The sequence below is a fragment of the Anopheles coluzzii genome, chromosome 3, assembly GCF_943734685.1.
Source record: "Anopheles coluzzii chromosome 3, AcolN3, whole genome shotgun sequence".
NCBI classification, from domain to species: Eukaryota; Metazoa; Arthropoda; class Insecta; order Diptera; family Culicidae; genus Anopheles; species Anopheles coluzzii.
Genome location: NC_064671.1, coordinates 95012723 through 95028696, shown reverse-complemented (window position 1 = coordinate 95028696; position 15974 = coordinate 95012723). Strand labels below are relative to the sequence as shown.

The window sequence follows — 15974 nt, the reverse complement described above, 5'->3', positions numbered from 1 at the left end:
TTGTTTTTATATTCAGAAAGAACCGCGTCATTTTCCCGGTTGGCCAAACGGGCCACGATTGCAGGACTACCCAACGAGCATGGGTTTTTTTTTTAATTTTAGTTATAAATTTTATTCCATGAACTCATACCTGTGTTGGAGTTGAAACTGAACTCATACTGATCCTAGAACAGATCAGAATCCCATACCGGTCTTGGAACCGATGATGATGAACCCATACCGCTGCTGGAGTTGAAGTTAGAGCCATACCGGTTCTGGAGAAAAATCATGAAATCGTCTCGGTCTTGGAACCGATACTGAACCCATACCGGTCCTGGAACCGATACTGAACCCATACCGATCCTGGTGTGGACAGGTGTGCCGACCACTGAATGAAGTGTGCATGAAGGCCGATCGAGCAGGAGCTCTCGGTAGGGGCGCTCGGTTCAGCTGGTGCGTCCTAGTATTTTAACGTGTATTGATAAGTGTCGATAATTGTTTAATTTTCTACTGTATCGCGTTGACTAAGTTATAAAAAAAAGCAAAAGTTAAGATACAACCCAATGTATCTTTTACGTACACAATTTCTCGAGCACAACTCTGTAAATCACAACATCTACGGCAGGCACCTAAAACTTAATTCCTAAGTTACTCCAGAAGGCCCGTTGTGAGAAATGAAATAACATACCAATCTAACGGTTTTAATTCGCATTCATTTTTCGAAGGTCCAAACAATGACATGGCATTGCTTGGGCATATCGTTGGTTGTGGAGTAACTGTTGGCGCTGGAAGTATAAACGCAGGCCAAAAACGGTTTTTCACGAGTTTGCCAACGCTCCAAATCAGTGCGATTTTTCCTCGCTGGCGAGCGTTTTTGTAAGTCTTTTTGAGGGTTCAAGATGACCGCCAAAAAGCTCGCGCTGGTGTTGGTGGAAAAAATTAAATGGCAAAAAAGCGGACACATGCGTTGTCAAAAGGGTGATTAATACGACATGCTGTACGGTACTGTACGGCGCAGCATCGCACAGCGTGCTCGAGGGCTGGATCAGGTGGAGCTCACCTTTCCTACGTGCTCAGCGGTGCACAGTCTACCTAAAACGGCGAGGCAAACATGTAAAAAAAACAAGTACACATATTTTTCTAATACTTTACGCTTCATAGCCCGATAGCTTATTGTACTTACGGAGCATATTGGCTCGTATACTACGATTTTTTTAAATGAATTTTACTTTCGATGTTTTCAATTTTCCGTCGATATGCATTCAGCTGCATGATGGCGTGTGAATATACCGATGTTTGTAGTCATTCCCATTCTTCTACAAAACTGGTGCACTAAAATCTGTCTTAAGTGATTGCCCAAAAAAGAGCAAGTAAACACATCAGGATAAGCGTACACTGTAGCACTTTCTAACGATTACAACACACATATCTCTTGCAATGTACCCGCTACAGCAGGACGGTTTAGAGGCAAAATGATGATCGGCAAGATGCAAAATAGCACGCTTTGTTAATGTAATGCTTAAAGATCAATCATTTTGTTCAAATTTAGTCAACCACGAAACGAAAGGCATATGTACAATGGTGGACGAAGCGTTCGTTGTGAAGTGGGAGAGGGGGCACATAAGCTCGCTGGAGCAAGACCACTGGAAGCAAGTAAAGGAAAGGTAGAGAAAATGAGCGAGGTGCAGCGATATTCGAACGTCAAAAACCCTCGCCATGTTGTACGGGGAGTCAAACGACACTGCGAAGAAAATAAGAAAAATCTAAACACAAAAAATAAGGTTTGTTGTCGATGGAAGCGCGATCATCCTTGTATTCTCACGTAGTCTGTTGTGAAGAAAAGAAGTGTGTTGTGTGTTAAGTATGAGCGAGTCGTGAAATGCTATATATTATTCCGTTTGCAATGCAAAGAGAAAACTTTGTTCGTATGCGTGCGAAAATAAGTTAAAATGTAAACATTCGCGCTCGGACTCGGGCTCTGTGCATTGAAACTCCGAAGTCGAAGTAAGTTTTTTTGCGTGGTTCCTGTGTACGCATCGGAGCACATAAACGCAATGCAGTTGTGGCGTGTAATTAAAAGCATTTGAGAAGTTTGCACAACAAACGAGTCTCTAAAACGATAGTGCGGTGCTTCGAGCAGTGTATGTCAATGTAACGTTGGAAGATTTGCAGACTTGTAGGAAGATGTAACTTTACTGGTGTGTTTTTGGTTGGAAAATGGACCCTGCTACTGGAGTAACATCTTTATTTATCGCAGCGTCGATGGGAACATATTGCCCATCCGTCCCGTTTTCGTGCATCAGTGGTAAATGAGTGCAAGTGGGCCTTTGTACGGTGACGGTGATTGCTGTAAATTAAAACGATCGATTTTGTACAATTTTTTCATCTCATTCTATTCAATATGTTATCTACGTGGAAGTGGGTTTGTGTGCGAATGCGCTTCTGCGTGTTTTGTTTTGATTATGGTGGAACAAGAATCTATTTTCATATGTAATTGCCTTAACGTACGTTTTCTAGCTTACATACTATGATTCACCAATTCCGATGGTGTTAAGTACTTTTTTTATTGTCTTCCTGTGGGCTAGTTCCGGCTAAAGTACCCGCTTTCACTCATTTCTTTTGTGAGTGCTTGTCGCCATTCCGACACCGATTTAACACACTGCTCACATTTGTTGATGGTTGTGGTATTTTGCTCACTTTCTCCCGGTCTCCATTCAATAAGAGTAACTGCCGTAACCGATCTCACATAAAAGGGGAATAACTAACTGGCCCTCACTTGAAACGTTGATAGTGTGTACTGATTGGTTTTATTCGTTTTAAATTAATCCTACCTAGCGTTCTGCGTGTTTCCGTGGATCTTGCAACCAGTATGAACTGTTCGAACGAGAATGGAATCAAACTCGATGAACAAGCAATATCATTGGTTCAAAAGACGACGGAGGATTTTCATCAGTTGCCGACACTGACCTCACCGACATTCGTTCTAACGGCATCACAAACTATCACATCACCTAGGACGATACCAACACCTGCTTCGCCTCCGATCCGGAACGCCCATCACAATAAGCCTTTGTTTAAGGGCATACATCATTCGGCTGCTACTGCAAAGGACCAATCGCCAGTATCATTGGTACAACCGACAGAAGCATTTTTCACAGTAGTGTCACTGGAAGGAACTAGCCCAAAGAAGAAACCGAGCAGTTGCTTATATGAGTACGATCCTGTGACGCAACAGACGGCCAGCGGCGCCTGTCTATCGTTTTACGAACAGCAACAGTTTGGAAACTACAGTCTGTTCGGGGAACTACCCGCAAAAGCAGTTTTATCAAGGCCTTCCTCATTGCCAGTTACCAAGGCAACGATCACTAATGATAGGAAGCGATCATCGATAGACGGTGACACGATCGCAATGCGCGATAGTTGGCTGTACCGGCTGCAGCGCATAGTGGCCTCACAGCGTAGGCCCATGTTCAGCTATCTGCTTCCCTTGTGCCTGCTGATCGGGATCATGCTATTAATCTACACATTCAGAGATACCGCCAAAGGTGTCCTGTTCTGGATCGAAACGCAGAACACGTGGATAATATTTGTCATCTTTCTGTGCATGTTCACCGTCGTAAGTTTTCCCGTAACGGTCGGTTATCTAGTGCTGATCATTGCCAGCGGCTACCTGTTTGGGTTCATTCGCGGGCTGCTGACAGTGGTGATCGGCGCTAATCTTGGTGTGGCCATTGCGCACAATACAATCAAATCGCTCCAAAGCAAACTGCCCGTACACAAGTGAGTATTATTTATTTCAAACATTTCTTTAGTAGTTGGGGCTGTTTGAGGCTGTTATTTTTCCAGCGGTTATTCTGGGACTGCAAATTAATACTGTACATAGTACATGATGGTTGGTATGTGATGATAGAAGTCTACTTGTTTACGCAAAAGTTTAACATGCGTTAAGCGCATGCGATCGATAAGGAGTCGCTTATATGTGTTATAGGTGGATGCTGATAATTACATTAATCGTAGTAATATTGAAATGCTGAATAGATACGATATTTTAAATATTTAATAATGTAAAGCATCTGACTCACTGTGATGAACTATGGTGATACACGAATCTTTTTGCCAAATCGCCACTGTTGCCAATATTGTTGAAATTGTTGTTGTATCATACAGATAGCAGTGGACACGGCACATACTAAAGCAAGAGCAGTATGTTTACTCATGATTAACGTTAATTTACAAGTCTCAATTTAGGAAAGGGTGGATGTGACGTGGCACATGTGTTCAAATAAGTTAGCAACAGCAGCAAACTAAACGGTTGCTACGTGGTATTGAACAGTTGAAACTCTTTTCCATAGCACACTTGGGGCAACAATTATTTGTGTTTCTACACTCACCAAGAATGTCTTCCAATAGCGAGTTAGTTGCTAGTTGCTAAAGGTAGCAATTGAAGTTCGCTTAATGATTCGAACAATCGAATCGAATAATCGAACAAAAATAATATATGAGCAAAAAAAAAAGTCTAACAGTTAAGTTAACAGTCGGTTAACAGAATCGTCATTATTATTTATCCAAATCCATCATTCCTTGATTGTTTCCCAATTAAAAATATCACCGGCTTTCGGAAACCGTTGCGGTGCATTGCGCATTGAATGTGAATAAGAGTTTTTTGCACCAGCGCAAACAGTATCTACACACAAAAATTGATGTAATATTCTTCGAAGCGTTAGAATGTATTAAAGCACCAGACGCATGCTCCATGAGTAACAGCGAGAGACATTCGCACCCAACACTAACGTCGAACAAACAAACAAACAAACAGCATCATGGAGCTATTATAAAGGCAATGGCCGAAGCTGGGAGCTAGACTACTAAATTCGTATGTCTCTGCAATTTACCGTTGTATGCGTTGGCTTACAGCAGCCGCTCGTGGAAACATCACTTCAATTTTCACTCGTTTTAGGTTACGCTTATATCGAGGTCAGCCGCTTTGACAACTGATCAAAGTGGTTGCCTATGTGCGTTTGTAGCGTAATCGAGTAAATATGTTAAAAGAGTCGCTCTAGATCATTGAAACATTGCAGTATTAGTTTTGTTTTAGTAAATTATTGCTGCAAAGTTTGTGTCTAATACTTCAAAAGAATTAATTCAAAGATTTGGAAACAGTAGTATCAGGCTGTAACGAAGCTGGACTTTTCCTCTGTTCGTGTTAATTAATACATATTTGTTTAGTTTGAATATATGTATGTGTCAGGCATATTTGGTTTTTTACCCATAGCCATAGGGTGGCAGAATTGAGAGTTGTGGTGATTTAAATCGCACTGGTTAACACTTGGCCCTATTAAGTGGCCATGAAACGTAATTCGCCTTTCGGTCTGTGTTCGCTTTACAACATACATAACATCTGGCTGGTTGCGTTTAGCTGCATTTGTCGTTTGGTAATGTTTCGTCATATTTCTCTTTTTTCAGGCTCATCAGAAACGAAACCGGCCGTGCCATCCTTCGGGTTATATCCGGACCAAGGGCCTTCAAAATTGTACTCTTTGCACGCTTAACACCAATACCATTCGGGCTGCAAAACACCATATTCGGCGTAAGTTGACTTTAGACTGTGTTGCCTCGTGAGTAGACATGCTTGAACGAAATCCGTAAAACGTGACACCATGTGGCTTAGTTTCACGTGATGTGCGAGCCAGAAACTATTCTCGAGCTTATAATGCAACTAGGCTTGGAAAGCGTGATAGTTCGCTTGGTAGAATCAGTCTTGTAACAGGCTGTGTTTAATGTGTCAAGTCACTGCAAATGGCATAGAGAAAAAAGATGCGTATACTAAAATGAGCAAACCTTGTCGTATTTTTGCCAAATCAAATATTATGAACATCCCAAACACAATCAACTAACAATGGACCACTTTACTCGAAGGTGTACAATTATAAACTTTTTAAGTTTGTAGCTATTCTATTGCAGGTAGAATCATTACTGTCCCAGAGATTTTGCCAGCTTTTCACGCTCGTTTTCTGTTGGCTGTTGTTTGTGAATGTTACCTTGAACAGAATATCAGTACAGTGCTGGAATAGTTGTCGTTATAAATGCCTATTTATATCTTATAAAATCAGATTAAAATAATTGTAGCCTGTTATTTGCACTCACATTTGTTCATAGAGTTTTTTTCGAAATGGTATAATGGTGAGCAGTAACGTTCTCTTTTTTTCATTTTGCTAGTTTATTTCCCTTCGAGCACGTACGTTCGGGTTGGGGCATGTGTTTGTATTGTTTATAGTGTGTAAAAAACGGTTTTCGGCTGTCCAACGTGGTCAACTGCCAACTGATATTATACTGTCAATCTTTCATCTTACAGATAAGCTCCGTAAATACCCGGAGCTACCATGCCGGAACGGTAATTGGACTGCTCCCAGCGCAAACTATTAACGTATACTTAGGCTCGAAGCTACGCTCTATTCACGAGGTACTAAGTGACCACAATGCTGCTCTGGGACTGGCAGGATATGGCGTATTTGTGGTGGAGGTAAGAGTATAATAAACCATTTCTTTTTGCGTGCTCTGGAAGTGTGAAGTGTGCTAATATCGATCGATTTCCATTTGTTAGGTGATTGTTGGCGCCGCTCTTATGATATGGGTTATACAAAAGGCGCGACTGGAACTCTCAGCAGCGCTGCTCGCTACGACCGATGCGGATTCGGACGAAAAAATACTGATCGAAATCGAGGCATAGTTGTGATACGACTGTCAGTTTCGGCTCCAAAAAATCGTTCGAGTCCTTCCACGCCAGGCTAGTGAAATAAGTCAATCAGTTGTTAATATTTGTATTGTTCTAGGTGATAGTGATATTTATTGGTCCACCAGACCCAGCTAGCGATTAAGGATCCCAAACGCATTAGCAGTCATGTACCCATGCACGAAACCACTGAAAACCAACAGTAATTGCTGTAAGTCTGTATGCACACAACGAAAAAACATTCTCTCGTATGAATTATGATAAAGAAAGAATCTCAATCATACTAACCACGTCAACCGAAGATCAGACCGAGCACGTTCTTGACTGTCAAAAACCGTCCGTAGGCTAACAACTCTTTGTTCACCTATTTATATGCATTTTAATTTCCATCTGGAATAGCAACGAACTAATTTTCCATAAGAGTGTGTACAAGTTGTGGCAAGTTGTGAGTTGGTGGGATTTTTGGGAAAAATAGAACTAAACAGTTACAAGCAAGCAAGTAAGATAGTTTTATTTTTCTGCAATGCATTTGCCAACGCCGTAACTATATCCCAAATGAATGGTACAAGTCTGTAGCATACCAAAAATGCTGTTGCATACGTGTAATTTTACTAACTTTTTCAAATGCTGGTGGAATGCATGTCTTCAATATGTTTATACGCGGCTCAACTAAGATTCGAACATATATGTGGAAATGTAAAACAAACAAAAATCATACATGCAATATATACTTTTTGAAGAATAATTTCTTTTCACCTTTCAACGTTTAAGTTTTGAGTCGCTGGCGAGCTTGCGCGTTGAAATTCGTTTTAGCGGCAGTTTTAATGGGCATCGGATTTTGCCTCGATTCCATAACTTTCGGTAAAATATATCACGTGGACACATTTTAAATTTTGTAATTTAATGTAGTATTGAAGTAAGACGATCCCACGATACCTAAAGAAAATTATTAAACCATTTGGAGCGTGTAAGTAAAAACAAAACCGTTTCGTGTCATTTGTTATCCGAAATCGTATCCACTCGAAGAGCTGAATTTATTATTGTTCTTTTTATTGTTTCACAGTCTTACATCACAGATAAAATATGGAATGTCATGTTTCGTAAGAGCAGGCATAAACTTACTTAATCATAGAAAAAATACTTGCACTTTAAATATATGCAGGTGTCCACAAAACCTGAAGGGAATCTAAAAACATCACAGTAGAACACAGTTGACAAGAGTCAGCGTCTGGAGCCACGCTTTTGTTTCTTCATGTACTGATCGCAACAATAATCGATGACGGCCAGTGCATAGTCAGCATCCGTTCGATTGACACACATTGGCGGTTTAATACGTAATACCTATAATAATCAAATCAAACAAATCGATGAAGATTATTGTAAAAAAATTAATGTGTTTGTTCCAAAATACAAAACGCCCGGTAAAATACACGCAACAAAACCAAGGAAGACATTATTGTGTTAGTAAGGATGGAACGATTCAATCAGCGCTAGGTTAGATAAGCAATCGGATAGCTTGGTTAAAAAGCATGCACACACAAAATAAATAAAGCCAAGAATCTAGTCTAGCTAATGCAAAATACTAATACCGTTGTGCTTCTGCTTAAACATGTCCACTCGTGATAAACGTATAACCACAAACACGATGTTAATATCAAATGAGTGCCCCGATTGCATTAGGAAAAGCTAGTGTGTTAAGAGCAACTAGTTGATAGGAGATTCGAATGAAATAGTTATTCCTAAACTGTTTTAGAATGTTGATTCAGTTGTGTTTCAATTGATTGTTTATTTGCCAAATAGTGCCCGCATGTATGTTTGGAACATCTTCTTCATTATTGCGAATTCCGTGCTAATCAGAAGCTCAAATATTTTAGTGCGTTTTTTCCGAATGTTTGCGCAGGGCAATATCAAGAACTTGCAAGGAAAAATCGACGTCAGCTTTTGTTATACACATCGGAGGCTTAATTCTAAGGACCTGTTGAGAGGAAGGGAACAATACGAAATTCAATTCGTTAAATAATATCTACTATCGGTGTTTTTGTCGCTTGTTATCTACTACTGCCATACAGCAACAAAAAAAAGCTAAATCAATTCCGTTAGAAGAGGTGAGCTGAAAAATAATATTGATTGTGGCGAAATGTACGGATGGGACATTGGAAATGATCGCAAATAATCATACGAGCAAAGATACTTACGTTTGCATTTAGACCACCGCGACCGAACAAAACGCCCATGTCTTTACACATCTCCCAGATGTCGACAAAATGCGGTGCACTCAGATGCTGTCGCGTTTCTTTATCGGCAACCAGCTCCACACCAATCATCAATCCCTGAAAAAGGCAAAAAAACACACATGGGATGGGGGTGGTTATCGCTGATTCAGTGTGTAGTTTTCAGTGGCTATACGCCCCATTCTGATCAAGGGCCAGGATAGAATGAATACAGTTCATTTCAAGTATTCAATATGAAAGCAACTCCCGCAGCTAGTGTTGTTGTAATCCTGCTAGTAGTTGCGACCCATCCTAGCAATGGTGTCAAAGTTTGGGTGCCTCACGTAAGCTTCTCGGACGCCGCGAATTGGGTATCGGCTAATTTGCCTACCGCTGGCCAAACGATCGTCTTTCCCAGCAAACTGAACGCGCTCGTCAGTCTCCCGGTGGGCATTTGGACCGTGTCGTCGCTTATACTCCCACAGCAAGGTGGCTTACTTTTTCCTGACCATTCGTTTTCGCTGAATGTCGTTTCGCGTGACCCGGCGGCGATTTCTGTAGCGATCTTCAACGCTCCCGGGCGCACACCCTACTATTCCGGTAGCAACTGGGCAACTTACGACGAGCAACGATCCACCCACTCGACACCCAATGCCGCCGTTCCGCACTCCGAGCGTGTGCCCTGTCAGTATGAGCTGGTCGTTTTCGAGGTGGGAAAAAATATGCCGAAACCAATTGACATGCAGTACCACGAATCGATCGAGGTTGGAAATGTACGCTTTGGAGACACGATCGAAGGATTGGACAGCTTTCACAACTTCATGTCGTCTGAGCTGGGACAGTTCCTGTTCTACAATGCCGAGGACACGCTAATCCGTCAAGGTAAATGTGCAAATGCGGACAAATGTCCCTGCCAAGAACGACGGCAGATGGATGCCATTTGCTCGAACGTACGCTGTACCGTACCGCATTGTCTTTCGCCTATACATCCGCCGGGACACTGTTGTCCGATATGTGGTAGTTGGTTACGCATGGATATGGCCACGATCAAGGGCGTGTTTAACATGCAAACGTTCATGGACAAATTGCGACGCAAGATCAATACGGGGGAGGTGGACGATTCCGGCGTGGAGTTTCATATCGGGGTGGATCGATCGGCTGGGGCGAACGTTGTTCAGCTGATCATCGTAGACAAGGGCGAGTATGGTGAAAAGAGTACCCGTATGATGGACAGTCTGCGACCGTTCTTCGAGAAGCAATTCTCCTCAGGTAAGAGTCATGATGTTTGATGCCGTCTTAGCCAAAGGCGTAACACCTTTCTGCACATTTCCACAGGTTTTCAAGTAACACACGCCGGTCAACCGCATACACCATTGGAGGGAGGTCAGCTGTTGGCGTTCGTCATGCTAACCCTTATCGTTGCGTCCACTTTCTTCAGCATTATTTACGTGTATTACTATGACGATGTGTTGCTTCCGCGGCTTAGAGCGGCGGTACGCAATCGTCAGTTTTTCACAACACCCTTCGTGTTTGCACGTTTCGATCCGAACAATGATGTGGACGGGCTTTCGGTGGACGTTACCTATCCTAGCGCAGTGCAACTAGCCAACGAAGAAAGGGAAGAATCAGCAGCTCTGGCTGATGATGTGGAAAACCATCACGCATCCTCGTTCAATAACCCTATGTACGAAAAGCCTGCGCCGAAGGTTGATCCCGCAATGGAGGTGTTCGATGATGTGGAGTTGCTCGTGAAGTAACAGCAAAACGTCTTACCTTTCCTCGCACGTCCCCAATTACATCGTGCTTGTCCCGGAGCCGTTCTAATCCCTTCAACATGTAGGTGCCCACATCAAGTGAGTTTTTTTGTAGCTCCTCTTCATCGATGACCTGAAGCGACGGCAAAGAAAGGGTGTGCTTACGGTCGGTTTTTTGTTAAATAAACCATATCCCAACAACTTACATCCAGAACAGCCATTCCGACCGCACAGGCGAGCGGGTTGCCACCAAAGGTGTTGAAATGCAGGGCCTGGCACAGTACCTCCGCCACTTTGCGCGAAGTAACCACCGCACCCATAGGGAAACCATTTCCGATTCCTTTCGCCATGGTCACTATATCCGGCACGATGTCATGGGCTTCGAACCCCCAGTAATGCTCTCCAGTGCGACCGAAACCGGATTGCACCTCGTCCGAAATGAACAGTCCACCGTTTGCTCGCACAAGCTCGGCGGCCCGCTTTATGTAGCCCTTGGTGTATTGCACAGTGCCGCCGACGCCCTGAATCGATTCAGCAAACATGCCGGCCACCTTGCCACGCGGCAGCGAGTATTTGAATAGCTGCTCCAGCTGGTCATAGTACATATCCGTCGCCTTGCACTGGCCCTCCTGGCAGTCGCAACTGCGTGTAGTTTGCACCGGCGAATCACGGCACTGCTTGCCGCCCCAGATTCCCGTGTAGGGGTCGGGATTCATCGCGTGCAGAATGCCGCTATTGAGACCGGGCAGCGGATAGCGCCAGGTAGAGTGGGCCGTCAGGCCCATCGTATATGGCGACGCTCCGTGATAGGCGTTTCGGAAGCTGATGATGTCATGGTTGCCCGTGTACAGGCGCGCAATCATCATGGCCAAATCGTTCGCCTCAGAGCCCGAGTTGACAAAGTAAACGTTTTTCAGATCGCCCGGCATTTTAGCGACCAGCTTCTCCGCATATTGGTGCAGCTTTGGGTGCATGTAAATGTTCGTCGTATGCCACAGGGTGCGCAGCTGTTCTTCGAGGGCAGCATTTACTTTCCTAGCGCATGAACGACGTTTAAATGGCATTAAAGGATGCAAACTGCAGCTATCAACAAACAACAAAGGAATAACACTTACAAATGGCAGTGGCCTACAGACACCGTAACGATACCACCAAACATGTCCAAATAACTTTTGTCCTGGTCAAACAGCTGTGACCCGCTGCCTTTGTGAATTAACAACGGCTTCTTGTAATACGAGGTCACATTTGGCGTTAGGTACTGCTTACGCAGCTCCACGACCTCCTCGAAACTTTGGCCCTTGTACGGCGGCGACTCATGTTGCGTTTGCGTCTGTCGTTGCTGCCGCTTTAACGATTCTGGATGTTGGGTGTTGGGTTGCGTTGTGAGTCTTCGGCACAGTGATCGGCCTCCAAGTGAACTAGCTGTTAGGAGTAGAAAAATGTGTTATTCCTTTGTTATGTTTTACCAATGCTGATTGGAAATGATTTTGTTGCTCCACTGGGTTCGGTGCATATCAAGGCGAACGGGTCTATCGGCAAAATTTTGACCATTTCAACGCACCTCGTGCTCTCCGGCGAGAGATCGCGAAGGTCAAGTTTATTTACATTTTTATTTGCGCATCGGAAATGCCCTTTAATCCTCCGATTTCCTACCGCTCGAGTGGGTTGGATTTGCCTGCGGGCACGGGGGGATTGTTGGATTGTTGGGGCTTAAACCGGTTCGGTGAAAACTGAAAAAGCGAGACTCAACTTGTGCGATTCGAAGCGTAAGAAAGGAACTTGTTTTAGCGAGTTTTATCATGAATTTGCTGTGAAATGCGTGTGCATTGTCACCGATTCACATTTCTGTAGTAGGGATCTCGATCCACTCTTAAGAATGTCGACCAGTTAGAGCGGCGCTTAATCAACAGTTAGAACGCGATACGATCGTGGCTAAAAATAGCACGAGTTGAGCGGCAATCATCATCGCTGCGGCGTTATTCTTTGTTAACCAATGAACCATCACAATAGCGTGCGTGGCCATTTGTGTTCTTAGTGTGCTGAACTATATTCGCATCTTAAAGACGGCGGATCTTTTGCAAAAGACCCCATCTAAAGCTGTGTCACTGGTTTACAACTGGTTTTTGTCGAAGGAAACAAGCCAGTGCCTGTGTGAGTGTGTGTTTACTTTTTTCGTTTTACTTCCTTATGATCGTGCCAAAGATCACCATTTGCTTCATTCATGTCCGCCTAAGGAAGTTTAGCCTCGAACCAGAAAAGCTTCTCTACCATGCTCGCGCAAGCAGAAGCTCACGTAGACACAAGATAATGGTCACGTACGAGGTACGCACACATAATCCATGCCCACGGAACATTAAGAAAAAAAAAAACACGTGTATCTCAACTACTCACAAAACCGTTAGCATACTTGCGATTTGCAGCAAAACATAAATTCTCAATCGTTTGTTCAGTTTCACGTTTCGGTTTAACATCGATTAGTAGTTTTTGGTGCAGTAGTGGTATAATCTAGATCAACATCACCGACTAACCTGATAAGCGCTGTAGGTTCATCAGGAGCATCTCAAACCGCTCGTGGTTTTTGAACGTTTGAAAAGGGAACAACAAAAACACACCACGTGGAAAAGGGAGCACCCGTTGTAATCAAAGGGACGTATTAACAGTATTCACAGGGCATACGTTAACAGACGCAGAGCACACAAGCGCACACGGTATTGGTTTTGATTGCAATTTACGCCCGACGTCGCTCGAGGGTGCCGCACCGATGAACTTCAGCGCTCGGCGATCAACGGAAGACTGGTGTGAGCGGATGAAATTGAATGAATATTTCTGACCCACTACTCTCGACCCAGGCGGGTTCCACGATCGGGCGCAATAGTCGTTGTGTGCATTTGGTCTGCTCTTTGTTATAGAAGGGAGCACACGCAATTTGCGGGACGGGTCATTAAATTTATTGTAAAATGAAGACATCTTATGGACAGAAGAACTTCATGCTTATATTTACTAAAAGAAATGATGATAAATGTAGAGAAAAATATGTAAATAATGCTTTGAAAATTTTTTTCCCAAAATTGCAACGATTAGTATGGAAGCAGCTAGATTTAGGATGGAAATGATTTTGTTTTTTTTTAAAGTAATCAATCACAGATTGAAGAAAAACTTGATTTTGTTGAGAAACCCGAGTAAACATAAGCGATCACTTAAGAGATCGATAATCGATAAAACGCATTGCTGCTCTTCCGTGTTGGGTATTTTGCCATTCACGCGAGATTACCGAATTTAAATATTTTATTGCAAAATATATTATTGATTATCAATCACAAATTAACTTCCAAACGGCCAAAGATTAAATTCAAAATCACAACGACTACAGCATGCCTTCGGACGAACAGGCTTTTGTGCGTGATAATAGGCACAGCAACGTCTATCCACCACTTAGAGCTCTTTCCGAACACCGCGGTGACAATTCGCGCGTTCGACGAACGTGTAGCTCAGTCCGGCTGTAGCTCAATATACCGAAATAGGCACGAACTCTCGACACACTCGCAAACTTGACAGTTCAACCGACTTGTTACAAAACGTGATAATACAGCAAGGTGTATGGATATTAGGAGGTGAAGTGCTTCAGAGCAAATTGACATTTCACGACTTGACATAACAATACTGGAGGCTCCGGTATTAAAATCGGGGAGGGCTGGAGGGGGGTATAGAAAATTGTATGCGATTTGACATAACAATACTCAATGATGGCGCCCGGAAAACGCGCTAACAATTCACCTCCTTAATAAACACACCTTGATAATACAGTGGAGCGCCATTTATAATGGATTTTTTTTAAATTTATTGTATGTTTTGATAAAAATACCCAATTTTTATTGACTTCAAGTTTTTGAGAATATTTGAAATTTTCCATGAAACATAGTGTTTTTTATTCTTGCAATGTGATCTGATAACCGTGTTTTCAAATATCCTCCTCAGAACGCGGTGACATTTGTATTGAAATGCCTTTTGTTTATTTGTAAATGTTAAGCGATTGGCCATCAATGGCCTTATCACTGATCTTATAAACTAAACTTATAATAACATAAAGCATCACGGTACAATGTAACATCAGCACAAAAAAAAAATAACACAGAGTATCACAACAAGAAAAACAGGTTAACTTAGGGAATTCCAGTCAAAAGAGTCATAATGTGCATTAAATCTAATAGCCATCGCAGTCAAAGGTTCATTATCGCTATATGCACGTCTTTTAACAACAGCACGGATAAACGGAGAGCCGGATAAAAGGTACCTGGATAAACGGCGCTCCACTGTTTATGTTATCCCAAGCGCCACAGATTAAGCTTAAACGACTGGGAAATTGAATATCCATAGAAAAAAATGAAAGCTCCACAGCTTCATTGGTTTGATCAATAGATGACGTATTACAACTCATCATTATATTGCTATCCTTTTCTTGCAATGTGTTTCGACAAGTTTCATCTTATCATGACCTATATAGCCTTCTAACTTTCTGAGCAAAAATCTATATGAATGGTCGTGTGGTCAGATACATGGATATCAACACCAACGACCATTACTCAAATCTCACTTGCTTCAGTGCTGGTGGTTTCCGTTGGAGTTTAGTATTTAAACAATCGTATCGCCGTTCTAGTTCTAGCGATGCATAACTTCAATGCGAAACCATACAACAGTACAGAGGAAATGAGAAAGCTCTCCTCCAAGCGAGGAAGCTCAACTGGTTGGGTATCCCGCAAACAGATGGTGCCACCAGCTTTTTTTTGCTATTTTTAGAATGCATAAGTCGTTTGCCGTCTGCTAAACGAAGTCTTTCTATATTCCGTTTAGGTAGAGAACTTGAGTATTTTAGAAGCCGTTTAGTGGTCGTTTAGTGGATTTGTGGTACTTGGGATAGAGACGTCACACGAAACATACACTTTGGCGTAAATTGGATTTCAGCCATACAACCCTATAAACGTTGGACAGGAAGTTTACGCTCTCCCATACAAATCAAGCGTACATTTTTTGAGTTTACGCCTAGTGTCACGTCCGTATTACATACAATTGTTGACTAATGTTGCAAACATTTTCAATAATCAAAACAATTTAAAATAACCTTTTTTACAAAGTTTTTGATTGTTGGTTTGAACGTGTAATCGACAAACTTCTTGTTGCGTTCACACCTGAAGGGTGCGCGAGTACCACGAACTGCCTGATTTTCATTCATAAATTTGTAAATGAGCCAAGTTCGCTAAACGCGCGAATTGCCACATTCGTCCGGTGTAAAAGAGCTCTGACGCG

The 15974-nt window shown here is 42.7% G+C and overlaps 3 protein-coding genes across 5 annotated transcripts; 2 read left to right on the top strand and 1 right to left on the bottom strand.

The window, feature by feature from the left end:
- Positions 1-1731: 1731 nt before the first annotated feature.
- Positions 1732-7692, top strand: LOC120955852 (uncharacterized). Of its 2 annotated transcripts, none has more exons than XM_040377044.2 (5): positions 1732-1983; positions 2815-3759; positions 5443-5566; positions 6332-6499; positions 6581-7692. In XM_040377044.2, exons 2-5 carry the CDS (start codon positions 2849-2851, stop codon positions 6704-6706), a joined length of 1329 nt encoding a protein of 442 aa, XP_040232978.2. In that variant the 5' UTR covers positions 1732-1983; positions 2815-2848; the 3' UTR covers positions 6707-7692. The 2 variants fall into 2 exon arrangements, with proteins under 2 accessions (XP_040232978.2, XP_040232977.2); XM_040377043.2 differs by having other exon boundaries at positions 1732-2284.
- A 46-nt stretch (positions 7693-7738) lies between these two features.
- Positions 7739-13488, bottom strand: LOC120955850 (alanine--glyoxylate aminotransferase 2, mitochondrial). Of its 2 annotated transcripts, none has more exons than XM_040377039.2 (6): positions 13202-13488; positions 11789-12095; positions 10880-11708; positions 10693-10806; positions 8905-9039; positions 7739-8050 (listed from the first exon to the last, which is right to left on the bottom strand). In XM_040377039.2, exons 1-6 carry the CDS (start codon positions 13230-13232, stop codon positions 7931-7933), a joined length of 1536 nt encoding a protein of 511 aa, XP_040232973.2. In that variant the 5' UTR covers positions 13233-13488; the 3' UTR covers positions 7739-7930. The 2 variants fall into 2 exon arrangements, with proteins under 2 accessions (XP_040232973.2, XP_040232974.2); XM_040377040.2 differs by lacking the exon at positions 7739-8050 and adding an exon at positions 8471-8684 and having other exon boundaries at positions 13202-13487.
- On the top strand, positions 9046-10686 carry LOC120955851 (protein amnionless). Its single transcript, XM_040377042.2, has 2 exons — positions 9046-10188; positions 10255-10686. Exons 1-2 carry the CDS (start codon positions 9174-9176, stop codon positions 10674-10676), a joined length of 1437 nt encoding a protein of 478 aa, XP_040232976.2. The 5' UTR covers positions 9046-9173; the 3' UTR covers positions 10677-10686.
- Positions 13489-15974: the final 2486 nt, after the last annotated feature.

What these genes read in the sequence shown, in the direction of transcription:
- LOC120955852 (XM_040377044.2), top strand. Translation starts at nt 2,849, where the DNA reads ATGAACTGTTCGAACGAGAATGGAATCAAACTCGATGAACAAGCAATA. An exon ending in AGCAAACTGCCCGTACACAA is followed by an intron (nt 3,760 to 5,442) that starts GTGAGTATTATT and finishes CTCTTTTTTCAG; the next exon opens with GCTCATCAGAAACGAAACCG. An exon ending in TGCAAAACACCATATTCGGC is followed by an intron (nt 5,567 to 6,331) that starts GTAAGTTGACTT and finishes TTCATCTTACAG; the next exon opens with ATAAGCTCCGTAAATACCCG.
- LOC120955851 (XM_040377042.2), top strand. Translation starts at nt 9,174, where the DNA reads ATGAAAGCAACTCCCGCAGCTAGTGTTGTTGTAATCCTGCTAGTAGTT. An exon ending in CGAGAAGCAATTCTCCTCAG is followed by an intron (nt 10,189 to 10,254) that starts GTAAGAGTCATG and finishes ACATTTCCACAG; the next exon opens with GTTTTCAAGTAACACACGCC.
- LOC120955850 (XM_040377039.2), bottom strand. Translation starts at nt 13,232, where the DNA reads ATGCTCCTGATGAACCTACAGCGCTTATCAG. An exon ending in TCGGAATGGCTGTTCTGGAT is followed by an intron (nt 10,807 to 10,879) that starts GTAAGTTGTTGG and finishes CCGTCGCTTCAG; the next exon opens with GTCATCGATGAAGAGGAGCT. An exon ending in GCGGTGGTCTAAATGCAAAC is followed by an intron (nt 8,051 to 8,904) that starts GTAAGTATCTTT and finishes TGATTATTATAG; the next exon opens with GTATTACGTATTAAACCGCC.